The 25,986-nt window shown below is 41.4% G+C and overlaps 2 protein-coding genes across 4 annotated transcripts; one reads left to right on the top strand and one right to left on the bottom strand.

Annotated features, from left to right (window-relative positions):
• Positions 1-11,894: 11,894 nt before the first annotated feature.
• LOC115742464 (U-box domain-containing protein 9) lies at positions 11,895-15,133 on the top strand. Its single transcript, XM_030676754.2, has 2 exons — positions 11,895-12,412; positions 13,676-15,133. The coding sequence occupies exons 1-2, from the start codon at positions 12,131-12,133 to the stop codon at positions 14,759-14,761; spliced, it is 1,368 nt and encodes a 455-aa protein (XP_030532614.2). The 5' UTR covers positions 11,895-12,130; the 3' UTR covers positions 14,762-15,133.
• A 3,062-nt stretch (positions 15,134-18,195) lies between these two features.
• LOC115742544 (E3 ubiquitin-protein ligase CHIP) lies at positions 18,196-24,095 on the bottom strand. 3 transcript variants are annotated; one of them, XM_048283216.1, is made up of 8 exons: positions 23,750-24,095; positions 23,420-23,424; positions 23,228-23,291; positions 20,064-20,135; positions 19,242-19,375; positions 18,971-19,124; positions 18,769-18,879; positions 18,196-18,695 (listed from the first exon to the last, which is right to left on the bottom strand). In XM_048283216.1, the coding sequence occupies exons 1-8, from the start codon at positions 23,867-23,869 to the stop codon at positions 18,570-18,572; spliced, it is 786 nt and encodes a 261-aa protein (XP_048139173.1). In that variant the 5' UTR covers positions 23,870-24,095; the 3' UTR covers positions 18,196-18,569. The 3 variants fall into 3 exon arrangements, with proteins under 3 accessions (XP_048139173.1, XP_030532787.2, XP_048139174.1); XM_030676927.2 differs by having other exon boundaries at positions 23,420-23,487; positions 23,750-24,094; XM_048283217.1 differs by having other exon boundaries at positions 23,416-23,424; positions 23,750-24,094.
• Positions 24,096-25,986: the final 1,891 nt, after the last annotated feature.

Raw genomic sequence — 25,986 nt, 5'->3', positions numbered from 1 at the left:
GGGTGCTATCTTATCCTAATCTGCCGTACTGTGTGGGCCCAGTTTGCGAAGTCCTACTCCTTCCTCACGCATACCCACGCTACTCTCTTCAAAAATGAGGATTCGAAACTCCCACATCTTTTTTTTTCTTTCATTCTTTTTTGTGGAATTTATATTTTTAACCATCGAGGAATTGTTCTAACGACCACTCTTTTCATATCGAGTAGATCCATTTCTTAATTCATATTTGATAAATACAAGCTTGAATAATTATATGAATTAGTTAATATCCACAAAATGAGTCGTAAATAAGTTTGGAATAGTAAAATTAAAAATAATATGAACTAACGTCGATTTTGAATGGGATCACAACTTATTTAAACTCAATCCAATTCTATAATTGATTTTGCCCTTGCTTACTCTTCGATATCGCCTCAGTTTACGTATAAGTTTTCATAAATCGAGTTAAATAGAGAGGTGGTGTAATTATGACTCGAGTCGGGGTACCGATTTGCATGGAAATAAGTAAAAATTAGATTAAATGAGTTAATTTAAAAAGGACCATTTTCGACTCAACCCGAACTTATCCTTTTTCGCGGATATTGTGATGAGGGGTGGAGTTGTACGTCTTTGATAAAAGACATTAAGATTAACAGGTGCGATGCAATGACGGGCATGTATAGAAAGAAGTCAAGCGTGATGAACGACACTCAACTAATATTAAATTTTGGCCCCAACTCACACTTAATATAAATGCATGTGGGATATTTTTCTATCCCTCGTTTTCATCTCAAGTCTGATCCTTATCTGAGGAACTTGGGATTAAATTTTGCCACTGCATACCATGTTGATTATGTTCAGGCAAAGCATCTTGAAAGCGCTTAGTTAGCACTGGACCAAGGAGGCTGGTAATGGCTGCTATCCTCCCTCCCAATCACTAGGCCCTCGGTCCAATTTTCAAACTCAGTCCGAACTTCATCTGAGATTTCTATCTCGCCCCTTTGCAAAATCCCTTTCACTTGTCCAAATCCGAACTGACAATTCCGCATATTTCACGCTACTCGTTGAGAAGACTACTTCAAATGACGATCAATGGCAACTCTATAGAACAATAACGAATATTTTTATATAGTCTAGAGACTAAATTGAATATTTACTAAAAATTCAGGGACTACATTAAACAAGTCAAAATTTAGGGATCAAATTACATATTGGGTTAAAGTTCAAGGACTACTTTGAACAAATTAAAAATTAAGGGACCATATTACATGTTGGGTCAAAGATCAATGACTATTTGTGTCATTTTCCCTATTTCAAACGACAATCAATGGCAACTCCAAAGTGGACTCCAGTCCATAGCGACCGCCATGGTGGTGGTCGCCTTCATCGCTAGGATGAGTTGATAACACCGCTATAATTCAACGTAATCATCACAAGAGAAGAAAGCATATCGTGACGGTGACAACGCAAATTTTAGATCTAAAATCCTCCGCTTTCCCTCTGCGAGTCCTTTTTGCAAGTTTCGTTGCTTCGATGTCTAATTTTTTTTAATCTATTCCAACGAAATAATTATCTGTACGTTATAATTATAAATATCACGCATCTATAAAATTTTGTAAAATATAAATATGGTCAATACTAAGGGCTTTGAAAAACGATGGGGGCATGCAAACGAGGACGAAGAATGAAAGGAAGCATGTGGGTTAAGGTTATTTGCCGTATGTTGTCTATTCGTTGGATTGAGCAGACAAAGGAAGAAGGAGCAGATAAGGCTAAACTGCTTTCTTATTATGAGTCCTTGGGCCAACGAGGGGTCGCTTTCGTTGGGCAAAGACGGGCATTCATGTCTGGCCGAACAACCGAAGACAAGTGTCCCAATCGAGTGATCTAGAGACCACCGAGTCCCACCCCACCGGTTGAGAAAGGGTTAGTCGGGTGCCCGAGTTTGACCGTTCGAATTTGAATGGAGGCATCATAAGATAAAAATGGACTTGAAATCCATCCCGATTGTAGTAATATGTCATCACGTGTTTGATGCAACTTAAAATTGAAATTGAAATATTTAAAATGAACAATTCTTTGAGAAATCGACCTTCGGAGCACGACGACGCTCAAGAAATACGACTTCATAATATTGTGTTGGCTATTTTTCGCTTGGGAACGGGTGAACAGCCTGACTCATGAGTCATGCATAAAAGGTCGACCGGAAGGATGTATGCAACAAGAGGTGGTGGAAATGATGATCAATGCATACCTCACACGATGATCGTTTGTAGACTCCATTTCACCCTCGGTCATCGGAACATGACCACCGACCGTTGCGGTCAGAGGTAGCGGCGATTGTGTGGGGGTCGGCAGAGATGATGATTGGCTATCTTGGCGGTGACCCTCGCGGGCCGGTGAAGCAATATCTCACTCTGTCACTCCATCTGTGAAAAGATAACATAAATTGTTTAAGTTATTTTTGTAAATTTTTTATCCAATTCAAATTAATCCCCCCTCCTCATGCCGGATTTCTACCCAGCTCTTTCTGTTCCGATGTGTCCAGATTAATCCACTAGATAGGATAAGTTGTTATCCTACTCGGACTACCAAATGGAATTTTTGGATTTTCAATTCACATGATCTCTTTCCATCATTTGTTTTCACGGGGTACGTGCATAGGTCGTGAAAGCCTCCGAATAAGATTCTCTCGAATGTGCACCTAATGCCACTCGTGTGAGAACACATCATACACACGCGTGTTCTTTCATATCGAGTCTCACGATTTTGACCACCTTACGAGGAAAATCGGATTGGAGGGCTGGGCATTTGGAGAAAAATGTTGCGGTTGGTGAATACGAATACTGTTCAGGGATTTTTGGGGATTGGTTGCAACGAAAGTGGATAGAACGCACCATGTATTTTTAATGATTTTTTGGACTTCAAATTGTTTAGTGCGTTTTTTTTTTTAAATCTTAGGTATAAATAAATAGCGTAAAGTGTGTAATGGTAAAAAAAAAAAAAAAACTGTTGAAGATAAAATTCTAATTACGAGGCCCTGTCTTTCAAATTAAGTATATCACATTTAAAGTTCCTTTTTTTAACTCTCAAATCATCTGTGAAGGATTATAATCACGAGCCATTATGGTTAAATCGAATACGAATTCTATAGCTGCTGGAACTAGAATGAGTTTCAACATGAGAATACCGAAAATTTGGAGGAGAAGAGCCTTTAAAGATTGGTGGATCGGTAACCGTTTAGCCGAGATCTGTTCTATCGTGCTTGGAGCTCGGATGTCATGTTATATGGTTGATGATTAAAACACTCTAATTTTCAAGTTATTGAAGAAATTACAATGGGAGGATGCATACATCATCTTTCAAATTGAAAAATATAGGGGAAATTTCAACTTTTCGGATCAAGTGCCCTTTACTTTTAATTTATCTCAAGAAGTCCTTCAGTTGTAACAAATTTTCTAATCAAATCCACTCCAACACCGTGCCTCGTTGAATCCCTAAAGATTGATTATATCCACACCATATACTGATATCGTCTACCGTGTCTAAATTTCTCCACACTTGTCCTTTTGGGTGGCCGCATGTTTTATTCGCAGCATGCTGTGGCGTTGTTCGATAATCTCACAAGTTGAATCTAGTCAGAGTTGATGTCGGCGGCACTCGATTATAAAATTTGTGAAAGTACGAGTGACTTGATCAGATAAATTACAAGTATATGGACTTGATTAGAAAAAATACGAAACTACATGGTTTGAAAAGTAGAAATTTTCTAGGAACGTATCAAGATATGTTTTTTTCCCAAAATCTCAACGGAGCGTGTGCAGGTTTTGGATCCCAAACTGATCTCTTTGCAAGAAACCCAAATTCGTTTTTCCATTTATAAAAGCCCAGGACATGGTCTGGGCCTAATTTCTTCTACATCAATTGCTCAACAAAGGGAAAATAACACTAAGCCGAACTTCAATTAAAGTCCCGAAATGCCTTTATTTTTTTTTAATGTCAGTGTAAAGTGGATGTTGTTTCAAATAATGATTTGAAGTGGACAATATTTTAAATAGGGGCATCAAGTTGTAATATCATTCTTAAAAATGTACATGACCTCACTAATTGATCAATGAAATTTTCGTTATTTACATTTCTAGTTTTTTTTTTTATATTTTCTTTGTTTTTTCCTTTTTTATTTTTTTAAAAAATAAATACATGCGAGAGGGCAGCCCTCCCACCTGTGGCCGCCTCCCCACCACCGGTGGGGCATCAACAATGGTCATTGGCCCTCTCCAGTTTCTAGCGAGGGCCTGGGCCCCGGTCACCACAAGCGGGAGGGTTGCTGTATTTTTTTTTTTAATTTTTTATATTAATTTTTAATTATCTTTTGACGAAAATGTTCTTGATTGGCCGGTGAGGTGAGGTCCTTAATTGAAGCAGCTATGGTCATTTCAGGTCCTTATTTGAAAATGCCACGTCATTTTAGGGTCTTATTTAAAATAAGATCCACTTCACATCTTTATTTAAGAAAAAAAATTAAAGGCACTCCTGATTTTTATTTGAAAATTTTCTCCAAAATCAAGACACAAAGGGCCAAGTCAGCCCACAAGACCAAGATGGGAGTCTCCCACAGTCCCCATGCAACCTGGGCTTGTTCGAAAGCCAAAAGTTTTGGTATCGAAACCATGTTTATCCATCGATTATTCATCGACCTTGCAGAACTGCAAAGTCCGACCAGTTCCTGACAATTATAGCACGAGAATGCAGAATTCTTCCTCTGTTGCTGTGGAGATTGTGTAATAATTTTCACTAGGTTTCGTCCCGCCGGCGGATCTGATCACGGGTTCGATAGCTCTGCCAACCCCGCTCTTCGAATGGACGGGCTTGGACGAAAGAACAGGCTCGCGTGATCAGGCTTAGCTAGCTTTCTAAGGCCTGGCTAATCTCATTCGAGCGGAAACATAAATTCATGTTAACGCTATGTACGCTTCGATCATAGGTTTGCTCGAGGATGAAAACGAACGGTAAAAGTCGGCTTTTACTTTGGGAATGAAAATAAATAGTACCACTCGGCCTTGTGGAACTCAGCATATATCCATGCGTACGGATTAGACAGCGGCAAAGTTTCGGCTCCGTCGCACCGGAATGTACATAATTTCGTATCTTAGGCACCTGCCGCCGGAACCTAGAAATGACTTTGCGAATCAAATGCCGAACTCTGGAGAGCGGCGGCAAATTGGGTAGGTCCTCTCCACTTAGGCAACCCTCTGTTTTTACACTTTTAACTAATTTTGGTGCTCATTCAATACGTCCATAAATGCAAATCTGTATGTAACACGTTTGATTGCTCTTCACCCCCCACCTTCTTTTTCGTACTTGTACTTTCCAACCCATCACTTAAAATCCCCTAATCATATCCTTAGGCCACAAAGACAAAAATGAAATTCCTTGATCACATTTCACCCACGACTCTCAGAATTGAAAAGGAAAAAAATCACTAGAATCTCAAAAGCACAATGCAAGCTTTTCATAGTTTTATCATGGGCCCAATTCCCTAAAAAAAAAAAAAAATTTCAAGTTTAGGACCAATCCTAATTTTGCCATAAACATTTGTTTTTGTCTTGAAAAAAAATAAATCAAACTTTTGCTCTGGTCCCAAATCCGCTCAGGCATTAAAAAAAAAATCGCCGCTAGTTTCTTTAAAATTATAATCATGAATGCTAGTCAGAGTTTTCTCATCAAAACTTGTGTCTTCATCAACACCCATCCCATTCGTACAGAACGAGAACAACCTTCCGATGTCGATAATTTTAAAGAAATCAGTGACGATTTCTGGATGCGGGGACTGATTTAGAACTAGAGTGAAAGTTGAATTTTTTTTTAAAACAAAAAATTTCGATTTTTTAATTTTTTGGGAATTAGCCCTTTTTATCATCATAATGCAAATTTCCCCACAAGGGGATGAAATGTCCCTTTTTTTTTTTGGGGCGATCATTAATTTCTGGGCCTCTTACCAAAAGAGGACAAAAGAGAAGCTGGACTCTGGACTGGGGACTGGGACTGGACCGGACCAGACTGAAGCCCCCTGCCTTCGGACACACAAACATACACGCACGCGCCACGGTGAGGACACGTCGGTCCAAACGGGGGCCCACTCCACCCACGTACGGACAGTGATGCCCGAGCTGTCATTTACTTGGTTGCATCCCAGACCCACCTCCATCTCATTTCCTAATAATTCCCCGGTAGCGATGTGCCATGGAGGGTTGATCTGGATCCCCATTTCGAAGGGCGGAATCTCAAAAAAAAAAATAAAATAATTAATAATAGATAATGAAAATATGGAAAAAAAATTAAAATTTTTTTTCTAATCTTTCGTAAATTTAACCCTTTTTTTTTCCTGATTTTTTTTTTTTGGTGGGGGACTGGAAAGATGGGGGGCCCGAATAGCCACAAACGCTTATCCGGGCTTTCCTTGTCTCCCGCCCAAAAAGGCATGAGATTGGAATAATAATAGGGGATGATGATTCCCCCCTTTGTCTTCTTGTTGGCGGAATTAGGGTTTCGCTTTTGAGCCTCAGTTTGCCTTTGTTGACTCATTATGAAGCCCCAAATAAAGGGGAAGAAATTCAGAATCTTTCACCATCTGAGACAATAATCCAAGGTGTCCATCATTGTTTTTTCGAGACTCGGTAATTTAAGCAAAACCCAAATTGGGCGTTGAGATTGAGATGTGAAGGCTCGTCGATTTTTGTTCGGTGGATTGTCGGATGTTTTAGTTATGATTCTCGCGGTATAACGTTAGTGCGTCGGTGAAAATCATGGCGAAAGAACAAGATGAGGTGATCGCTGCATTGACATTAGTAGACTCGCCAATCGGGTGAATTGGATTGGGTCATGGATGGTTCGACCCAAATAGACCCAATTAACCCCATTTATGACTTATTCATTGCAATGCAAATCTAGTGGCCTATACCCAAACACATATCCAACTCGATATATATTCCTAACATATTTTCTAATTTAATCAAAACTAAAAAACTTATACCCAAATCAAGATGAGAGTACGGACCGAGTGAGCGTGAGATCGAGTGAGGGCGAGAGAAAAGAAAGAGAGAGTCATAAAGATTGATTGGATCTAAGTAAATTGTAAACTCATTTACAATTCATTTAGGACCCATTTATTGAATTTACCTAATTCATATAACAACATAACCCACCACACATGTGTTAAGAATTGTGTTTATCCATTTTGACAGGAATTGACAGTAAAGCGCGAGTTCTTCACTAGTGATTGTTTTAAGGTGCGTGCGTATCAAGCATGAGAGCTTGGCTTTTAATTGCGTGTTTTGGACGATTGGAACTTCTCTCTAAAGGTGAGGGCTTACTTAGGGTTTTGGCTTTGTTACCGCGTGGGCTCTTTTTAGTAAGCACGAAATCTTAGGAGTCTTGCTACATAAATCGAACAATTCTTTCTTCATTGATGTGATTTAACACGGAAAAAAGGAGAGATTCACGCCACCGGAACTTAACATCATACGATAAGTATGGAGATGCGCTTTACTATTTGAGACGTCTTGCCAAACACTTTTAATTTCCTAAATCTTTAGGCAATGCTAAATGATAGATGGTGCGTTTGGTTCAACATTGGAATAGGTTTTGGGATTTTAAAGTACATTAGACAAATGCCAATGGGGTTTGGTTACTTCTACGAGAGCCAAACGTCAATCTCTCTCTCTCTCTCTCAATGGAAACGTCGAGCTCCTCCTCGGCCGGTGAGGCGGCGCCGATTACCAATTACTGCGGTCACTTGCTACGAGAGCGTGCTATGAAAGCGAGGTCAGAGAAGGAAAGGATAAAAAGCACAAGTTATGCTCAAAGACGTACGCCCCCGGATGATCCGATGAAACCCCAACGACAACTAGAGTTCCGCCTATCGTTCACAAAACCTTTTCAGATCATCATGCCATCCACGAATACCACTAGACGGATGGCTGACCGATCCATCCCCGAGTACTGGTTTTGCTTAATGGACCGAAAATTGACAAGAACAGGAACCTCTCCCTGTCCATCCAATCCCATGCAAGAGATGAGACATCGCCATCTTCAATGGTCTTAACCAAATCCTGCTCTTAAAGCATGGGGATAAACTGTTCTGTCGGTGGTCAGCATTTTGTCAGTGCGGCAGCTGATTAGAAAAGTTAATTAAGTAGGTTCAGGGTTGCTTTCAACTCGGTGTCACGACTTGAATCCCGGACCTGTTCTCCCTCAAATGCCAAATCAACTTCGATTGCACAGTTCCAAACCCCACTCGAGCACTCCCTCTCCAACTTTTTAGTTTAATGCATTGGTTCAATAGATCCTGAGGCTTATCCGATGAAAAGGGGGACACTCGTTGCCCTAGCCGAGTGGCGCCGAGTTTCATAACCTAACGAAGACGTGATGAAAAGTTACGCTTTCGCTGTGTTAATTAAGAAATCAAACTCGTCGATCGCAATTAGCAAATCCAGAAGATTAGTGCCAAAGATAATCAAATTTAGGACGGTGGAGGATGCCAAATGGTCGCGACCTAACTTTGCTTTGTTGCAAAACCCTAGGAGAGGGGGGTGTCGAAAAGAGAGAATCGGCCCATCGTTTAGTGGCGGGTTTGAGTTTGTCAACACAGGAGCGAGCCTTCCCCTTTACTCTTTTGCCTCCATTTCGGGCGGTGGGATCTTTGATTATTGACTAATTAGCCTTTTCTCTAGGGCGCCAAAACCTAAGCTTAATAGGCACGATTACTTCACCAATCCCTGCTCAATTCTTGAAAAGGTGTTTTTAGATGATCTCAGCCTTTTTAGCAATTGGTTGGGGTTGTGGTCCTCAATCTCCAACTTGATTAGCCCACCTGAGGAAGGTTCACTTCACTAGCTATAATCTCTCTCTTTTCCTTCACTTTCATTAATTAATTTTGCTTTTTTTTTTTATAAATTTTTTCAGACAATGTTAAAGGTTTAGTGCTCAGAGGACCATGTCAATGTCGGCACCGTGAAAGATCTTGAGAGTGAGCGCGTCATCACAACTGTGAAGAATTCAAGTAGAATAAGTATTGTTCGGTGTGACCCGGTTATTATTATTATTATTATTATTATTTTGCATCCTTTTTTTTTTTCCTTTCCCATTCTTCTAAATACTATTATAATCAATAGAAAAAAAAAAAAATTTAAAGGGAGAAAAAAAGGAAGAAAATCTCTCTTTGCCACCCAAGTAAATTAGGGCATTGATGGTTCCGAAAGATAGATAAAAGAGAGTGCAAATGTGATTTAGGAAGTCAGATATTCACAGCTAGAGATTGATATATCTACTCTGATCGTGAAACATAGATCGAAGAAGATTCGGAGTAGATTTATTCCTAAGTGTAATTCGAATCGCAACAAGGGATAGATCTGCTCCATGAAAAATTCTATTGCCTAAATCAAATAAAAATAAACGAGTAAGTAAATAAATAAGTTTTGTTTTGTCTTTTGCATGTTTTTCAAGCATGGGTTTGACCGATCTTGTCCGAGATGGGGTCTCTATTTAAGATTCCAATTGAAGCACAGCTCACCCCTTCCATCTCCTCCATGGTCTTCTGCCACGCGTCCCCTTTTCCACCTCACGTCCGACCCAAAACACCCCCTCGCATCACATGCATTGTTGTCAATGCCACCTCTAAATTCCCCAATTAAAATACACCAATCAATTATGCGTGCAAAAAATTAAGAAAAAAGGAAAAAAAAAGGGTATCAATCTCACATATCCTCCCGAGTCCATGGATCTCTTCTCTCGTTCTTTCATATTTTTTTTTTAGAAACAAATCGGAGCGAAATTCATAAAGTGCGAATTAGATATAAATCACGATATGGGCCCAGCATGTCGAGGATCGTCCACGTCGGCGCCGGTTGATCAAAATTGGCTAGATAGACCGAATTGACACAAATACAACAAATTTTAGGAATCAATTGATTAAAAAAAAGATTTAGATTATAGATGTAATTCTTTCGAAAAATGTTTCCCTAATAGAACCATTGGGGAACGGTACAATCTCAATCATAAATTCACGCATCATCATCACCGTGTGTTTTGCATAACATTAAGAGATCATGCGGTTATAAATAATTGGTATTACCGTCAAACTATCATGCTAACAATTTTAAATTTTTTTTTTTTTTTGGCAATTTTTTTTTTGTGAAAGAAGGCATGATGGGTTTCTTTTCTTTGAAGGGTGTTCGTATTATTTTTTCAAAAAAAAATTGGGAAATTAAAACTTTTGAATATCGAAGCGGTTTGCATTAAATGCATTTAGTGAGATTTAATTAAGATGCCGCCGTGGATAGAGAAATTAAAATATTTCTGTTAAGACTTGTCTATTTGCATTTGTTGCGACTTGTTAATTAAATTAGGGTGAAGAGAGAAGACGGGGCCGTAAGTGGCACACCACACAAGCTTCCACCACGCGGCGCGCCAGCTGTGTGGTCGTGGATTCTGCGATGGCGTACGTGACGGGGACCCATGTGGGCCCCACCCCACCCCAAACCGAACCCTTCCTTTTAAATTCCCCTCCTCTCTTTATTCATTTATTTATTTATTTAAATTATTTATTTATCCTATGATGACGTGTGCAGCTCGAGCCCCCTTGACGAGATTCCTTACTCGAATGAAATTCTCTTCCTTCCCCACCAACCACACCTATTGACCGATAATTTCTGTAGCGGTTCACTGGCTTTTGAAGCAGTCCGTATTTGATTTAGGGGTACTCTAACTAGGGGCGAGTAACCGGATCTGTTCAATCGAAAAGCCGAATCGAACTAGGCCTTCCTCAGCCCGATTCACATCGGGATCGATTCGATTCCCCGGGTAAAATATCATATCAAGGGACCGGCCTTGACCGATTTGGTTTCGTGGTTCTAGGGTCGATCGATGCGATCCTCAATTTCAACAATTTTGAAATGATTGTGACATGAGCAGATCAATTTACGTGACAGTTCCATCTATGCGAAGAGCTTATCTTCTAAGCCTAAATTATCAACTTATGAATCGGGTTAAAAAGATCAACTTGATCGGTGTCAGACATAATGTTATTTTTAGATCGCCTGCGGGTCTCTGTCACCTTAAAAAGAGTCGTCGTCGTCATCAAGTTTTGGCATTAAAATCAAAGGGGTAGAAAACAACCACCAGAGAATGAGGGAAGAGAGAGAGAGAGGGTAAGCTTCCGCGTTTGATTGAAGTTGCCAAAAGTTGAAGCCTTCACATATAAGACAGGCACCGAAATTTCAACATGGAAAACGCGTTTCTTCCCATCAGCCCTTTTTTTTTTTTTTTTTTTTTTTTTTTTTGGGGGCTTAGCACCATTTGCTTTCTTCCATGAAACAACAACAACAACAAGAATAACAACAAGAGTACACGAACCATAAATGCTGTCATTAACTTCCTACATCCACCAAAAGACATTCCATTATCGTCCTTTTTAACTCTTCACCGATTTCAAAGACGCCATCTTAATCGCGTACATAAAAAAGCCAATCCGTGCATCGGATCGGAACCGCGGCGCATTTGGACTGGACATGTCGCGAAGATCAGCGCCGAATAGAAGCCGCGTGATCTTTGGCTGAGCTGTATTAGCGCGAAGCGTGGAAAACCCGATGTGCGAATAATATCTTGACTTAGGTCAATTGAATATTTAATTTTCGGGGTGATTTAAAAGGGTCGATCGGCGATGGCGTGGACAAGAGCCTTGGTTAAAAATAACGAGAGGGGACGGAGAGGGATGAGTGAACCCACCTGATCTCTCCCCAGCTCCAACCGCCGCGTGTGACAAAACCCGGCGCCCTTGCTTAAATTCTAGAGCGAGAGTGACTTCCTTATTTTCAATTCTAGAGAGAGAGAGAGCGCTCTCTGCGACTGTGTGAGAGAGAGAGAGAGAGAGTGTGTGTGGGTTATAAGTGGTCGTTCTCCTTCTCTCTTCTCCCCCTCTCATAGGATTACTGTAGAAGAGGAGGAGGAGGAAGAAGAGGAGCTCGAACACGGCGACGCCGACAAGAGCTAGCCCGAGAATGATGCGCTTCGCTCTCGTTCCCGCCCTCGTCCTCGTTCTGTAGGGCCCGTTTCGTTCGTCCGATCAGCGCCGTGCCGTCGCCCGCCGTCGGCGATGGCGAAGACCGGGGTGTTCGACGCCGATCCGGCGGCGAGGGCCGCGAGGGCCACCGAGCTGAAGAAGGAGCTGCAGAGGCTAGTCAGGTTCATCGCCGACGACGAGGAGTGCAGCGTCGAGGCCATCGACCACGCCAGGGAGGCCCTGCTCGCGCTGCGGGAGCTGAATGCGAGGAGGAGGTCGTCCTTCTCCCTGAGGACGCTGGCGTGCCCCGAGGAGTACCGGTGTCCGATCTCCAAGGAGTTGATGAGGGACCCCGTGGTTGTCGCCACGGGACAGGTGAGAGAGTCTTGCCTTTTCCTCCTTGACAGTCTGATTTTTGGCGATTAGGTTCTTTATATTTTGCCTTCGGTTCTTTGAGATTTTGCTGTCTAGAGGACGTTGCGTCCCGTTTTCGAATTTGCCTGTTGGATGTTGATTTTGGAGTCGGCCTGAAGACTGAATTGCGTCGATTATGACGGTTCTTTACTTGTGGAGTTTCCATTTTCCTCTTTTTTTCCCTTCTTTTTACCGCCGCGAGAAGCTGTTAATGGAGGTTTCGAGTGGCGGATTGTTTTAAGTTAATGGCGAGTCGGTTGCTTGTTTTCGTGCCTCCAGTCTGTTTGAGTAGTTCCTTCCTTTCTCGAATCTTGTTATGCATGGTGAATTAAAAGATAAGAAGACTATGCGGAGGTTTCGATTAGGAGGACTGGAAATTGGCGATTCTTCATCGAGTCCTGCGAATTAGGTGGAACTTCATTATCCCTTCCCCTTCTGATCATCATGTGTTCTGTTCTTCGTCCGCCCTGATCATGGAATCACCATTTTCATGTTTTAGCTTCTTACTGGGTTGAGGTTAACAATCTTTGAACTATGGTTCTTAAAGCGGCGGGTGCGCATAATATCATCTTCTTGCTGTTTCACGTTGGTTCTCAGATCAAAATGTAGATTCCACCACCTTTTGTTTTAGTCGGTGGCTTTTTCTCTTAACGGTTGAAGAATTTATTCTCACTTTTATCTGGTCGGTGAAATTGATGAGCTATAAGCGTTACCCAGCCAGTCGGTTTGGAATACGAGTTAGTGACGTTTGACTGGAAAGAGCAAGAACTTTCATGGACCGGACACAGGAAGAACTTTCATGTGTTTCATAGATATCTTCCCACCTTTTGTTGTTTTTGTTCTTTTGGTACTTTTCACTTTGGACTGATCTTATAGGATGTGTTAATATAGGCAACGGCGAACATAAAACAAATAAAGATGAAAAATGCGGTAAAATTCCCGACTCAGAAGATTCTGGGAACCAGTAGTATCAAATGTTTGGTGTATGAAATATATTTGACAATGGGCAAGCCACTTGGCCGGCTCAAACCAATTGAATTGATTCTCTTGTGTTGATTGGATGACTTCTTCTGAACTGTTTGTTCTTGGCTCTTGCATTTTCCTTTTAATACCGTTGCTTATACTCTAGTGAATTGATTTACCTAATCCTGCTGTTCTGGCCACTTCTCGACCTTCAAAACACATATTCTTTTGTTTCTTGATTTGTTCGATTGCTTTGTGCAGACTTATGATCGGCCTTCAATCCAGAAATGGCTAAAAGCGGGCAACAGAACGTGTCCACAAACCCAACAGGTTCTTTCGCACACAATCCTTACTCCAAATCATCTGATAAGAGAATTGATTCTGAAATGGTGCAAGGGTCGAGGGGTCGAATTGTCTGAACCAGTTCACTGCATTGACGAGGATAGTGTTACAGAAGCTGAGCGAGATCGTTTTCTTTCTTTGCTGGAGAAGATGTCGTCAAATATATCTGAGCAAAAAGAAGCTGCAAAAGAGCTTAGATCACTGACCAAGAGGATGCCCTCCTTCCGTGCCCTTTTTGGGGAGTCACCTGATGCCATCACTCAGTTACTCAGTCCACTCTCTGAAATGCAGCCCCAAAGTGGTACGAACCTTGATCTCCAAGAAGATGTCATAACGACGCTCTTGAATCTCTCCATCCACGACAATAACAAGAAGCTTGTGGGCGAAATTCCGTCGGTAATCCCTCTTCTGATGGATGCTCTGAGATCGGGGACAATTGAGACAAGGAGCAACGCTGCGGCAGCCCTTTTTACTCTCTCTGCTCTTGATTCCAATAAAACGCTAATCGGCAAATCAGGAGCCATAAAGCTCCTCATCGATCTATTAGACGAGGGGCACCCATTGGCCATGACAGATGTCGCTTCGGCTATATTCAACTTGTGCATCGTCCATGAGAATAGGGGCAGAGCTGTGCGGGATGGGGCGGTTGGCGTGATCCTAGATAAGATTGCGAACCGTATTCATGTAGATGAGTTGTTGGCTATACTTGCGATGCTCTCGAGCCATCAGAGGGCCATTGAGGAAATGTGTGAGCTTGAAGCAGTTCCTTGCTTGCTCGGGGTTATGAGGGAGACGTCATGTGCTCGTAACAAGGAGAACTGCATCGCGATTCTGCACACTATATGCTTCACTGATCGAACCAAGTTGAAGGAATTGAGGGAAGAGGAGAATTCACATAGAACGATATCTGAGCTTGCGAAGAATGGAACCTCCCGGGCTCAGAGGAAAGCCAACGGGATCCTGGAGAGATTGAACCGGGCCATCAACATTACGCACACTGCTTAATTGAGTTACTTCGCAGTGCTTGTATATTCTCATCCTATTTGCGGTATATCGGCTGCTTATGCCACCAGGAAATCCTTTCCGGTCCTGTGTCTACATTGTAAATTCTCCTTTCTCTAGAGTCTCGCTCTTGTGTTGAGTTAGTTACTGTGCATATAACGAGAGCTTATAATTTTTACAAGTTTCCCCTCTTTTCACCGTACAAGTGCTTCAGCGTGGGTAAGTTTTGGATGCTTATGCCTGCAGTCAGGAGAGTCATTCCCTATAGCCTTTCATGTTCTTCCAGGTTGTCTTCCATAGGGCGTGAATAATGTTCGTCTGGGATATGGTCTCATTCTTGTCTGTGTTAATAAGAACGACGGATTTGACTGCTTTTATCGAGGCTCTCCTTCTTCAATAGCATATTGTGTGCAACCGTATCGTGCTTGCCCTTGGCATATTCTCTGATGGAGATGTCAGATTGTTGATGGAATGTAACTGCAGGTTACATTTGTGAGGAGGATGTGAATTCTTGGCCGGTTTTCATCTGGGAATGAAGCAAAAAGTTTTTTCATCGATACCGGGAAGATCGATGGGTCAGTTGGTCGGTCCCGAGAGGAAGGGGATGAATGAATGGTGGTGGGAGATGGGAACTAGAAGAATTGTGCCCCATATGTTGATGGTTTCGGTGTGACCCGAGCGTGATGATTGTGATTGGTGGTGGTCCAAATGCGAGATGCCCATATGTGCCCCTTTTTCGTGAAAGTCTACAAATGCTACAGCGGGACTGACCAAACCCTCCGGGTTCTTTCGGCGACAACAACAAGCACATCATTGATTCCTACAACCTTGGCACTGTCAAAGGTGTTGTTGTCTTCGTTTGGTTCACTTTATGCTTGGTTAAAATTCTCGGCCCCTCGATGGTGCAAAACGGTGGACAGAGCCTTGCTAGAAATTTGCCTCATAGAGGTAGATGGGCAATTGGGTGGTGGGTCTTTCAGACACTTTTTCCTTACCCCTTTGCTTTTTCTTTTAGCACAAGAATCTGAATTTTCTTGTTCTGGTTCTCTTTTACGGGCGTATGGAATCTCGACATGTACATGGTTGTTTTTATGCTCTGCATGAATGTCGTCTCAGGAGGAATGTGAGGAAGGTCCCAGGAAAGACTTTGGGGTTTTTCTTCCAAAGGTAGTGTTGAAGACTCTCCATTGATTAGGGTGTGTATGTAGCAATAACTGTGTTTGTGTGTATGGTGAAAAAAAAATCGAAAGGGATGGATCACTTTGGTTTAATTCAAACAAAGGAATGGTTTAATTCAATCACGGACTTCGTGGTGGTCTGGCTCAATTATGATATCATACGATTGACATGGACGTCCACAAAATGTCAGGGGGTGTCGAGCGACAACACGTCAAAAGGAAAAGCATCTTTGCAAGTTGTCAGCCCCGTATTGCACGAGAAATTCTCCATCGACGAGAGAGTTCGGCTTCTCAAGCAAGATCTATGTTCAGTGGGGGATTTTCGCAGTTCTGTTTTGTCCTCTGCTGCGTAGGGTTTCGCATTGTCTGACCTCCTAGATTGAGATTTTGGCTAGTTTGAATTGGAGCCCGTTGCTCTGGATGGAGAAGATCATGATGATACGAGCCTAAACCCTTTTTCTTACGCCAAAGATCTTACTATTTCTAAAGGAATTGGGCAAAACGCGAGCTGATATTGCAGAGAGCAGTAACCCGTGAAATGAATTTCACGTCGTAATATGCACAGATGCGCCTAAATGACACGCATATTGTCTGAATATTAGCTCATTTCCGAACCTCTATCTCAACGATTCGAAACCCATGGATAGCCTAGACAGTCGAATACTGATGAAAGCTACACGTGAGATTGGGAATCTCAAAAGAATTTCTCATCGGATGGAGTTGCGTACCCGGAAGAAAGGAAAATCCCTGTGGAAAAGCCGAACTGTTTGAAAAGCAAGAGATGCTGATACATTTCTATTTTCCACTGGCTGAAGATTTCTGTTGGTACATCAACCTCGATGCACAGTGACAACTCATAGACATTACTTCCAATTAATCTTTTTGTTATTGCTCTTTTTAAAATCAGCACGATCCCTACCACGGCGACACACTGTCGGTACTCAACTGCATAGGACGGCAGCATGCATTTGAATGAAGCCCAACTAACTTCCCCTATATTCAGAAGGTCAATCGATGGGCCCGCCCAGACATGACTCAAACATCATTAAACTAATTGCTCGAGTCGACAATAGATTAAACGATTCGCCCGCAGAGAAAGAAATTCAGGTACGAGGGTCTACCAATCTTTGTGAAGGAGGAAATGTCGGCTTCACATTGGTGCAATTTATCTAACCGATCAGCAAATGCCAAATTAATAGATCACCCAAGCCGGCCGTCACTTATTACCTACCGCTTTTGTTCGAAGACAACATCTTCTCCGAATAAAGGAGAGCAGATTCATTTGATCTTGATCCTGACAAAATGTCTTTACATCGGAATAAAAGAAACAAACGGGAAAGACGATAGTTTGTTATGCTTGAATCTTGCGATTGACCAAGAGACTGACGACACAAGTTCGACGTTTATTGATCCTTTAGTATTCTAAAAATCAAGCTAACCTGCCGGGAAAGCAAAAGCAAAGGGTAGTTAGCTTGCTTTTTCATATCGCCATTAAAACGAAGAGGAGAAGATAAATTTTGAAACCAAAACAATGCCATGCTCCTGTTACGGTTTCCTTGAAATCACGGATTTATCAGTTCCTACCAATCATGAACTTTTCCAGTGCAATAATAATCAAATTCAAGAGCTGCGAGCCCACCACGTGTTCAACATGACGATCCTCCAATAATAAAGGGACTGCCCAGGACAGGAAAAGCAACCAGTGTCCGCACTGATTCTATCGTTCCGTCCCGAATATAAATGATTTGACTTCTCAGGATAAAGAACAAGGTGGATGAACTTAGAAATTTGGTAACGTGATAATAGGAAGAGATAAAGATAGCTCATGTCATGGTACTGTTATAATTGAGTGCATGGTTGATAATGTGCTGGCTTTTTGCAAAGTGTTCCGACTCAATTATGTGTGTCAATGCTTCCATGGAAGGAGCAAGCCATCACTTTTGCGCCAACTAGAACATGATCTGTTGGAGATGATCTCAACCCATCATGTAGAACGAGGAACATAATGGGTTAGGACCAGGAGGGTCATGATTTTCTATCAAAGTACTGTTCATGACTCAAGTAAAACAAGCACTCATCTCGTTACTTTCCCTATTTTCCACCTCTCCGACTAGGACACCACTCTTAACTACTACGTAAGAAAGCTGCAAAACTACTAAGGCGTGTGAGGACACAATGGCCCAACCGATTTGTATCTCTATCAGATGCTCGAAAATTTAAATGATCGCATAATAAATTCGAGTGTAAGCAGTATGCATACACTTTGATCATGATCTATAAATTATGTTTCACTATCAATTGAGTTGAGAGGTTTGAGAAGAGAGGTTGAAACTCGAGTCTAAATGCTTCACAAGCTGAATGAGTCAGAAGACACCGTCACTTATGAAAAAGGTCCAAGACCAAGCGGCTGTACATGCAACTATGTGTTGCAATACGCAATTTTGATACCTATCTGTACAATTCAGAGAAGACACCTATTTTCAGGCCCGCCCTTAACACTATAACAGACTTACATTTTGTATGCAGTAACAGCACCAACGGAATGAGACACATCCAGGATAGAAAAATGATTGGCTGCGCTCTATTCCATTGCGAAAGCCTCCTACCTCTTATCCCGTCCTAAACTTTGGTCATCAATCCCATTTGTATGCCCAACCATGTTCATCTAGATATGCTTGAACTGCTGCTTTAATGGCCAAGTTTGGTACCAGCTGAGAAGGGTCGAGTCGCTCATGCGTAATTGGATCAAATTTCCCAACCTAACATCACAACAAGCATCAAGCAATCCGTAGTGCCATACAGAAAAGATTTCATAATTGAATGAGATGTTACCTTGTTGAGATGTTCAAGAAGTACTGCTCTCTCATATGTTATCCCACTGGGTGTGATGACAGGATCGCGGTATATATCGAGGGTAATTTTACAACACAGATAATCCGGCACCTGAAATAGGTATCCAACACCTCCATGGAATGACAAATGAATTTACAAAGTAAAATGAACAAAAAGAAATTACATAGCAGCTGGCACTTACTTCAGCGGGCGTGTCAGCTTCTGCAGCTTTCTGGAAGACTTGTCCCACGGCATTTACCTGTTCCAAATGAGACTTGGCAAGTTCATCCAAAAATCCTTCTGTCTTGGAAGCGTCGCTAACAAATTTCCCTTTAAGAGCCATCTCACAAGCTTCCCTGGCATAGCAGGAACAAATATATATAGCAGCACTTCTTGATGAACTCACAGCAGTTATATTTCCAGCGAAATCTATACCATATACAACAGAGACAGCTAGCATAAGAGTTACATACTTCAAGCTTTGCAGTTCCCAAGATCGCTTAGTAGATTTCTGCTCCCACAGCAAATATTTTGCTTTTGATAGTTCCTGCCAAATTTCTTCTACCATATAACTCCGAGGTTGTGCACCCCTTCCAAGATCCAAAGCCTGACGGCATTTACTCACAAAATCAGCATTAAGATCATCATGAAACTAACAAAGGGGTCAGAGCTAATGAAAGAAATAAGAAAAAGACCTAGTAGATAAATGTGGCATAAGAGATATAGCCGTCAAGGGTCGATTTAGTTGAAAAATGCTTACAAGTATTCTCCACATTTATGTTTTGCTATATCGCAGCATCGGAAATCTTGTGCAATTCTTGTGCAATTTAAGGCTCTCCAGGATGCACAAACTTTTGCCTCAGGGCTAATCAACTGACTTTTTCCTTGGATCTAAGAATTGGGTAAACTTTCCACCTCCTTCTTTATTCAGAAGGGGACATTAAATCCAATTAATCTAAGCCAATGTAATTCGGCATATGTCAAATGTGTTATTTTTACCGCAATAGACCAAATAACAAGAGAGATTATTGTTGCACTGCAATAAACACCCGGCCAAACGATTCTTCCTCAAAAACTTTGTACGGCAATACCAAAAGTTAATCAAGGGAATACTCACAGATCCCATGAAAATTTGTGAAACAGGATACATACCAATATACCTCTCCTCCACTAAATTGATTGCCAATTTCACATTTTGAGCTAATCTTGTGATGCTCATTTCAAACGTCTCAACAAATAACAGCTAGTAATTATTGGGGGAAACATAACAGAGGAGCAATTAAAAAACCACATACTCTTTCCAATTCCTTGACCCCTTCGGTGTATTCTTGTTTTTGCAGCAAGGCCAGTCCCAGCATATAGTGAGCCTGCCAGATAGATTTAGTTAGCTCCACAATCTCTGAAAGATCTGATTTTAAATACAAAAGTTCCTAAGTCACACTCCTTGAATTTATTACATGCATCTCACATCTCCAAACAACTCAGTTTGACTGGAAATGTTTGAGGTAAAATGTGTTCCAAGGAAATAAGGACAGTGATTGGGACACCACTATAATACCGATTTAACTCAGGCTGCCCAATGCACATGACCCTTGCCCCAATTCAATGCCATTTCAATATGTGACAAGACAAAGCATGTGAAATGTGGCGCCTCCGGATCGCATTGGTGTCAAGAAACACACCGATTGTTCTTCAACCTATTTCCAACACATCCTTCTGCAGATCTCCCCAACCCAACCATTTGGAATCCAACTCTACACTACTAACACTTCGCCACAACGTTGAAGACATAACAGTGGAATGAAAATAAAACCTCTGTTCTCTTTTATGCAGGTGTTTAATAGATAGAAACGAATCTGCATAAGTATGTTTATACAAACAAACAAGCATCTGTTATTCGCATATATCAGCAATTACAAGTATAAATGATTTCTTAAATCCAACGATAAGCCGTCATAAATACTGTCTCTCTCTCTCTCTCTCTCTCTCGTGATTATTATCATCATCATTGTCACCATCATCCTCAACATTTAACTAATGCAAAATAAGTGGGGAAGTTTGCCCAACCTTTAGAGAAACTCAAACTCTACAAAATATCAATGTGGACAATGGAGCCCTTAATTTGCGATTGAAAACTGACATCTTTCGTATTATTATAATCTCAAAGGATCACCATCAATAAAAACAACGGAAGAGACGACAATCCAACTCATATGATTAGATATTCGCCTGTTGGACTTCATGCTTAGTGATATCATTGTTCATGTGGAAAATTCAAACATAATGATACCATATCCAAAAGCATGAAGTTCTCATCAAAAATTTTGATAGGTATAAAGCATCGAATTTCTAATCATATGATCCCTAAGCAATCTGTCCACACTATTTTGTTGGTACGTAAAACAAGAGATCAATGGTTCTCACCTTTAGTACTTTTTCCTCACGTCTCCCTGAGGTCCAAGGTTCGAATTCTTGATCTCTCTCCTTCCCAAGAAAGGGAGATGGCACTAAGGCATACGTATATATATGTGTGTGTGTGTGGAAGACTTTCAAATTTTTCCACATGAAACATAATGACACCACATACCCGATAAAGCATGAAGTTACCAACCAGGCAACAATAACCTTTTTGATAGGTGTGTGTGTGTGTGCCGAAAACTTCAAATTTTTCCACATGAAACATAATGACACCACATACCCGATAAAGCATGAAGTTGCCAACCAGGCAACAATAACATTTTTGATAGGTATGAAGCACCAAATATCTAATCATATAATCCCTTAACAATCTGTCTGCACTATTTTGTTGCTACGTAAAACAAAAGTTCAATGGTTCTCATATTTAGTACTTTTTCCTCACCTCTCCCTGAGGTCCTGAGGTCCAAGGTTCGAATTCATGATCTCTCTCCGTCCCAAGAAGGGAGATGGCACTAAGGCAAAAGCCTCATGGCCAATCTGTGTGCTTTATTCCGTGTTAAGAAATTGTAGCAAACAGCGCGAATACACAACTTACTGGTCCCAAACACTTTAAACCATGTCTCTCTCTAGACTAACAATTCCCAGATATAGCATAACTTTAGATAACTGAAGCAACTTTCTCCACCAAATAGAACTACTCAGTGTGGAAACAAAATTCACACATTGGTAATAACAGCAAAATGGAACATAGAGGCAGTACCATCGCCAACACTGATATTGCATGATGCTGCAACATAAGTGGCAGGTGATCTCTGTCTTTTTGTTAATATACACCTATCAAGGTGACAAAATAACTTCATCTCTTTTATGGTAGCCAAACCCTTTCTCAAATCAAATTACAAATTCGGTAAAGAGAGAGAGAGAGAAACTACAGCCGAAGACATTCGAATTGCAGGACTGGTGAAAACCGCTAAGCCCTTTAAGCATGTTTCTCCCTAAATAAGAGAAATACTTCAAAGTTAGACCGGTGTGAACCACTTTGACACATTGCATTTTTAATTCAACATTTGTTGAGATATATGCATTTTCAACAATAACGTTGATGGGAACCCTTGGCCTAACAGTAGAAGGTGTGTAAGAGCCATGTGTCAAAAGTTCGAGCCATGCCAGAATGGTTGGCTTCTCCACTTATATCAATAGAACAAGCTATAAATGTTTTTCTCCACTCTATTAACACAAGAAACGGTTCATGGCTTAGTGGGGAAATTCTATGCATGGTGTGTCTGGGGATTTCACAGACTATGCCCATTGATAACGGTTGCTTTTCATAGAAAACCATGTTGAATCTGTTAGAGCTGGCCCCCCACCCCAACCTAAAAACCGAAAAACTGCACTTCTAAATGCAGCCTAAAAAAAGAAAAATCTGGATTTCACAGACTACACCCACTCATTACGGTTGCTTTTTATAGAAAACCATGTCGAACCCGTGAGATCTGGCCCCCCACCCCAACCAAAAGAAAAAAAAAAAAACTGTACTTCTAAATGCCCCGATTTGACTGGTTAAACCCCATCAACCTGATCCCACATTTCTCTCAACAATGCATGTGGCCAAGTGGTTTGATGACGACGAAACCTGAAACCGATTGATGGTCACTCTTCAGAACCAGCGGAAGGGGATCCAACTTTCAGTTTTCCTTAATGGAGGTTTATACTCTAATTCCCATTCCACCAGCAGAAAAGCCATCAATCAAGTCCATGTAAAACACAAATTAAGCAGCCAATTAATTAGCTTGCATTATCTTGTAGAAAACACAATACCACGCTTCTTTTTTCTACGGCCTGGATCAGGAGCAATCCTGGCTTCAATTATAGTCAAGCTGATCGCAAAAATGTTCTTTCCATTCCATACCAAACTGTTGCAAAATGAGGACCAAACCAACAAACAATAACAAGAAACAATGCATGACAGTTTTGCAGATAACACTAGTACATCATTTTCCCCAAAGTAAAATGCAGGAAGGGATAACTCCCACTCGCAAACCTTGACAGAATCATGATCGAGCTGAAGAGCTTTTCTGCTATCCTCCTCGACTTTCTGCCAATCACTGCCCAAAAAAAAAAAAAAAGCAAACGAGTCAAAGCTTGTATCTCGGCCCAAAGGCAAGAAAATCAACTGTCAGCGGAATTTAGCAGAGATAACTGGAAGAGAAAGAGAGTTAGAACTCGTACATACTTCCGCTTGCGATGGCAAAGGGCACGATTCGTCCAGTACACAGGCACGGTCGGGCATAGGGTTATGGCCTTCGCATTCAGCAAACAGCACCGATCATAAAGAACAGACAAGGAAGGAAAGAACGAAAGAAACTCAGCGATCAACTGGTAAGTCTCAAACTTTATGCTGCAGAATGGAATTACAAGCAACCCATTTTCCTCCCCAAAGCAAAGACGCAAAGGTCGAACCCATGCGAACCCTAAAACACAGGTTGACAGGAAAAAAAAAAAAAACGAACAAGAGATCTCATTTCGAAAATGTGAAAAAATTGAATCGCGATCAGTTTGGCACCTCGGTGTAAGCATCAATGGCGGCTCCAAAACGACTCCTCCGGTAACACTCGTTCCCGTCCTTCCTCAACCTCTCCGCTTGCCTCGCCGCCGCCGCTAACGTCTCGGCATCAGGCCCCATCTCTCTCTCTTTCTCTCTCTTCGTCTAATTCAGGGTTCCTTGCTCTAGAAGCTTCTCTTTAGGAAACGAACGAAAGCGACGGGATTGAGAAATGGATTTCCTCGTTTTCTTCGTCGCTGTCGAGACGAGAGAGAGAGAGAGAGAGAGTTCGATGAGGAAACTTGCGACGACGGAAAATTCACGAGCTTTCCCGGAAGGAAAGAAACTCACGGGGAAAATGAAACGAGCTTAGCGAGAAAATATTCATCTCTTTCTTTTCTGTTTTCGGACCATGGAGTTAAAATTTTTTTTTTTCTGTCAAAATGCCCGGATACTTTCGTTAAAATTCTGGGCAAATGCCAGAAGAGCTCTTACGGTCGTAACATGGCAGCGACCAAAGGTAGGGAGTGGGTCTAGAAAGCCAATTTATGGCCGAGTAAAGCCTGTGCGCTGGGAATTCGCCACCCAGTCTACCACCTGATTAGCATTCCTGGAACAGTGGGCTAGCGAGATACTGGATACATGGGCCATTAAAGCTTCGACAGTCGTCCACCACTGTTCTCACAGACCACGGGCCATCATCTAGGCCCAGAATCCATCTCACAACTGAAAAAGCTGTCTGACTCTAACCTCACGTGCCGATCAGATACTTCCCAGGGCAGATCAGTTCTTTCGCTTGTACTTTGCCTCGTTCGCTTCAAAAACGCTGAACACCTCTCTCACAGCGAGGGTTTCGGCCATGATGGCAGAGGGGGCTTGAAGCTTCTTCGAAAAACCAGCAATCAGTGTCCCGTTGTGGTCTCGTATCACCCCAGCAGCAGCGGCGGCCTCCCTGGATCTACTGCACCACGACACGTCCACGTTCAGTTTAAAGCTTTCCTGCTCCGGCGGAGTCCATCGGTCTGGTGAGTCTGAATTTTTCTGCAATTTTAGGCCTTCACCGCTGCTCCACCTTTCCAATAACTTACGCATGCTAATTGCTTCTTCTAATATGCTCGAGGGCCTAAGTTTCAATTTTTGAAAAAGCGAAGGTGTTCCTTGCTTTTCAGGTCGAACCAAGGAGTTAATTCAATAATCCACACGGCTTAACTGAGCTCGGAATTGAAGTGATCATTAAGATCACATGTCGAGGACGTTGGCTTGGTGGAGGTCGGGTTTGATTGGGCCAACTAGGCTTCACCTAAGTTAACGAGCATTTTGATGCGCTGGTGAGGGGATTTTCGAACGTGAAGTGCCATTAATGCCCCTACATTAGTGGACCCTCCCTTGCTCTCCTCCATTGTTCTTTTATCTGAAAGTACAACCATAGTATATCACAACTACAAGAAAAAAACACAATTCAGTTACACCTGAATTAGGAAAAAAAACCGGTCCGATTACATTTTTTTTTATTTAACACAAATTTTCAACTGAAATAGATTTTATTTCCTAAGAAAAAATGGGAAAAATAGAAGAAGGGCCTTTATGGCAATCACTCTAATCCAAAAAAGTGATTCTGATTAAAATGACTTTTTCTGATTCTGTTCCCTGGATAGGGTTTAAAGTATTAAAACGCGTTTGGTAATTGCCCAAAATTTCTATTCTTGAAATATAAACACGTTTGGTAATTGCGTGAAATTTTCTGTTCTCGAGAACAATTGCTCTACTCAATTTTTGTTATTTAAGTCAAAAAATTATGTAGTTACTTTGTGAAATTTCATCCTACATTTTGAATTAATTGAATGTTAATTCATATTGATTCTCTTATATAATATATGACATATTGAAATGTAAAAATAAATATCAAGAATCATCACGAGCCATTTTTGCCATTTATTGTGAGGGTTCCATCGAACTCTTTTGAGTGAGCGAATAATTGACACGAGCGACACCCTGCGCTGCCCTACATTAGTGTGCATTTTTGGTTCTAGGAAATCAAATTTCAATCTTAATTTATCGATAACTTAAGAACTAGAGCTTGCTAAGTGTTCACGATGGTTATTTTTGTTTTTTTTCCAAAACTTTTTAGAACTAGACTAAGTCTAAAGTACATAAACCTAGGCAAATCACAACCAATAAAATTAAGTGTGCAATCAAGGAATCGTGGCATTGATAAATCGCATCATAAAACCCTAATGAAACCTTAAGGGCTTAGAGAA

The sequence above is a fragment of the Rhodamnia argentea genome, chromosome 7 (genome assembly GCF_020921035.1).
Source record: "Rhodamnia argentea isolate NSW1041297 chromosome 7, ASM2092103v1, whole genome shotgun sequence".
Classification (NCBI taxonomy): domain Eukaryota; kingdom Viridiplantae; phylum Streptophyta; class Magnoliopsida; order Myrtales; family Myrtaceae; genus Rhodamnia; species Rhodamnia argentea.
The sequence above is the reverse complement of the archived record's forward strand: the minus strand, read 5'-3'. Positions and strand labels throughout refer to the sequence as shown.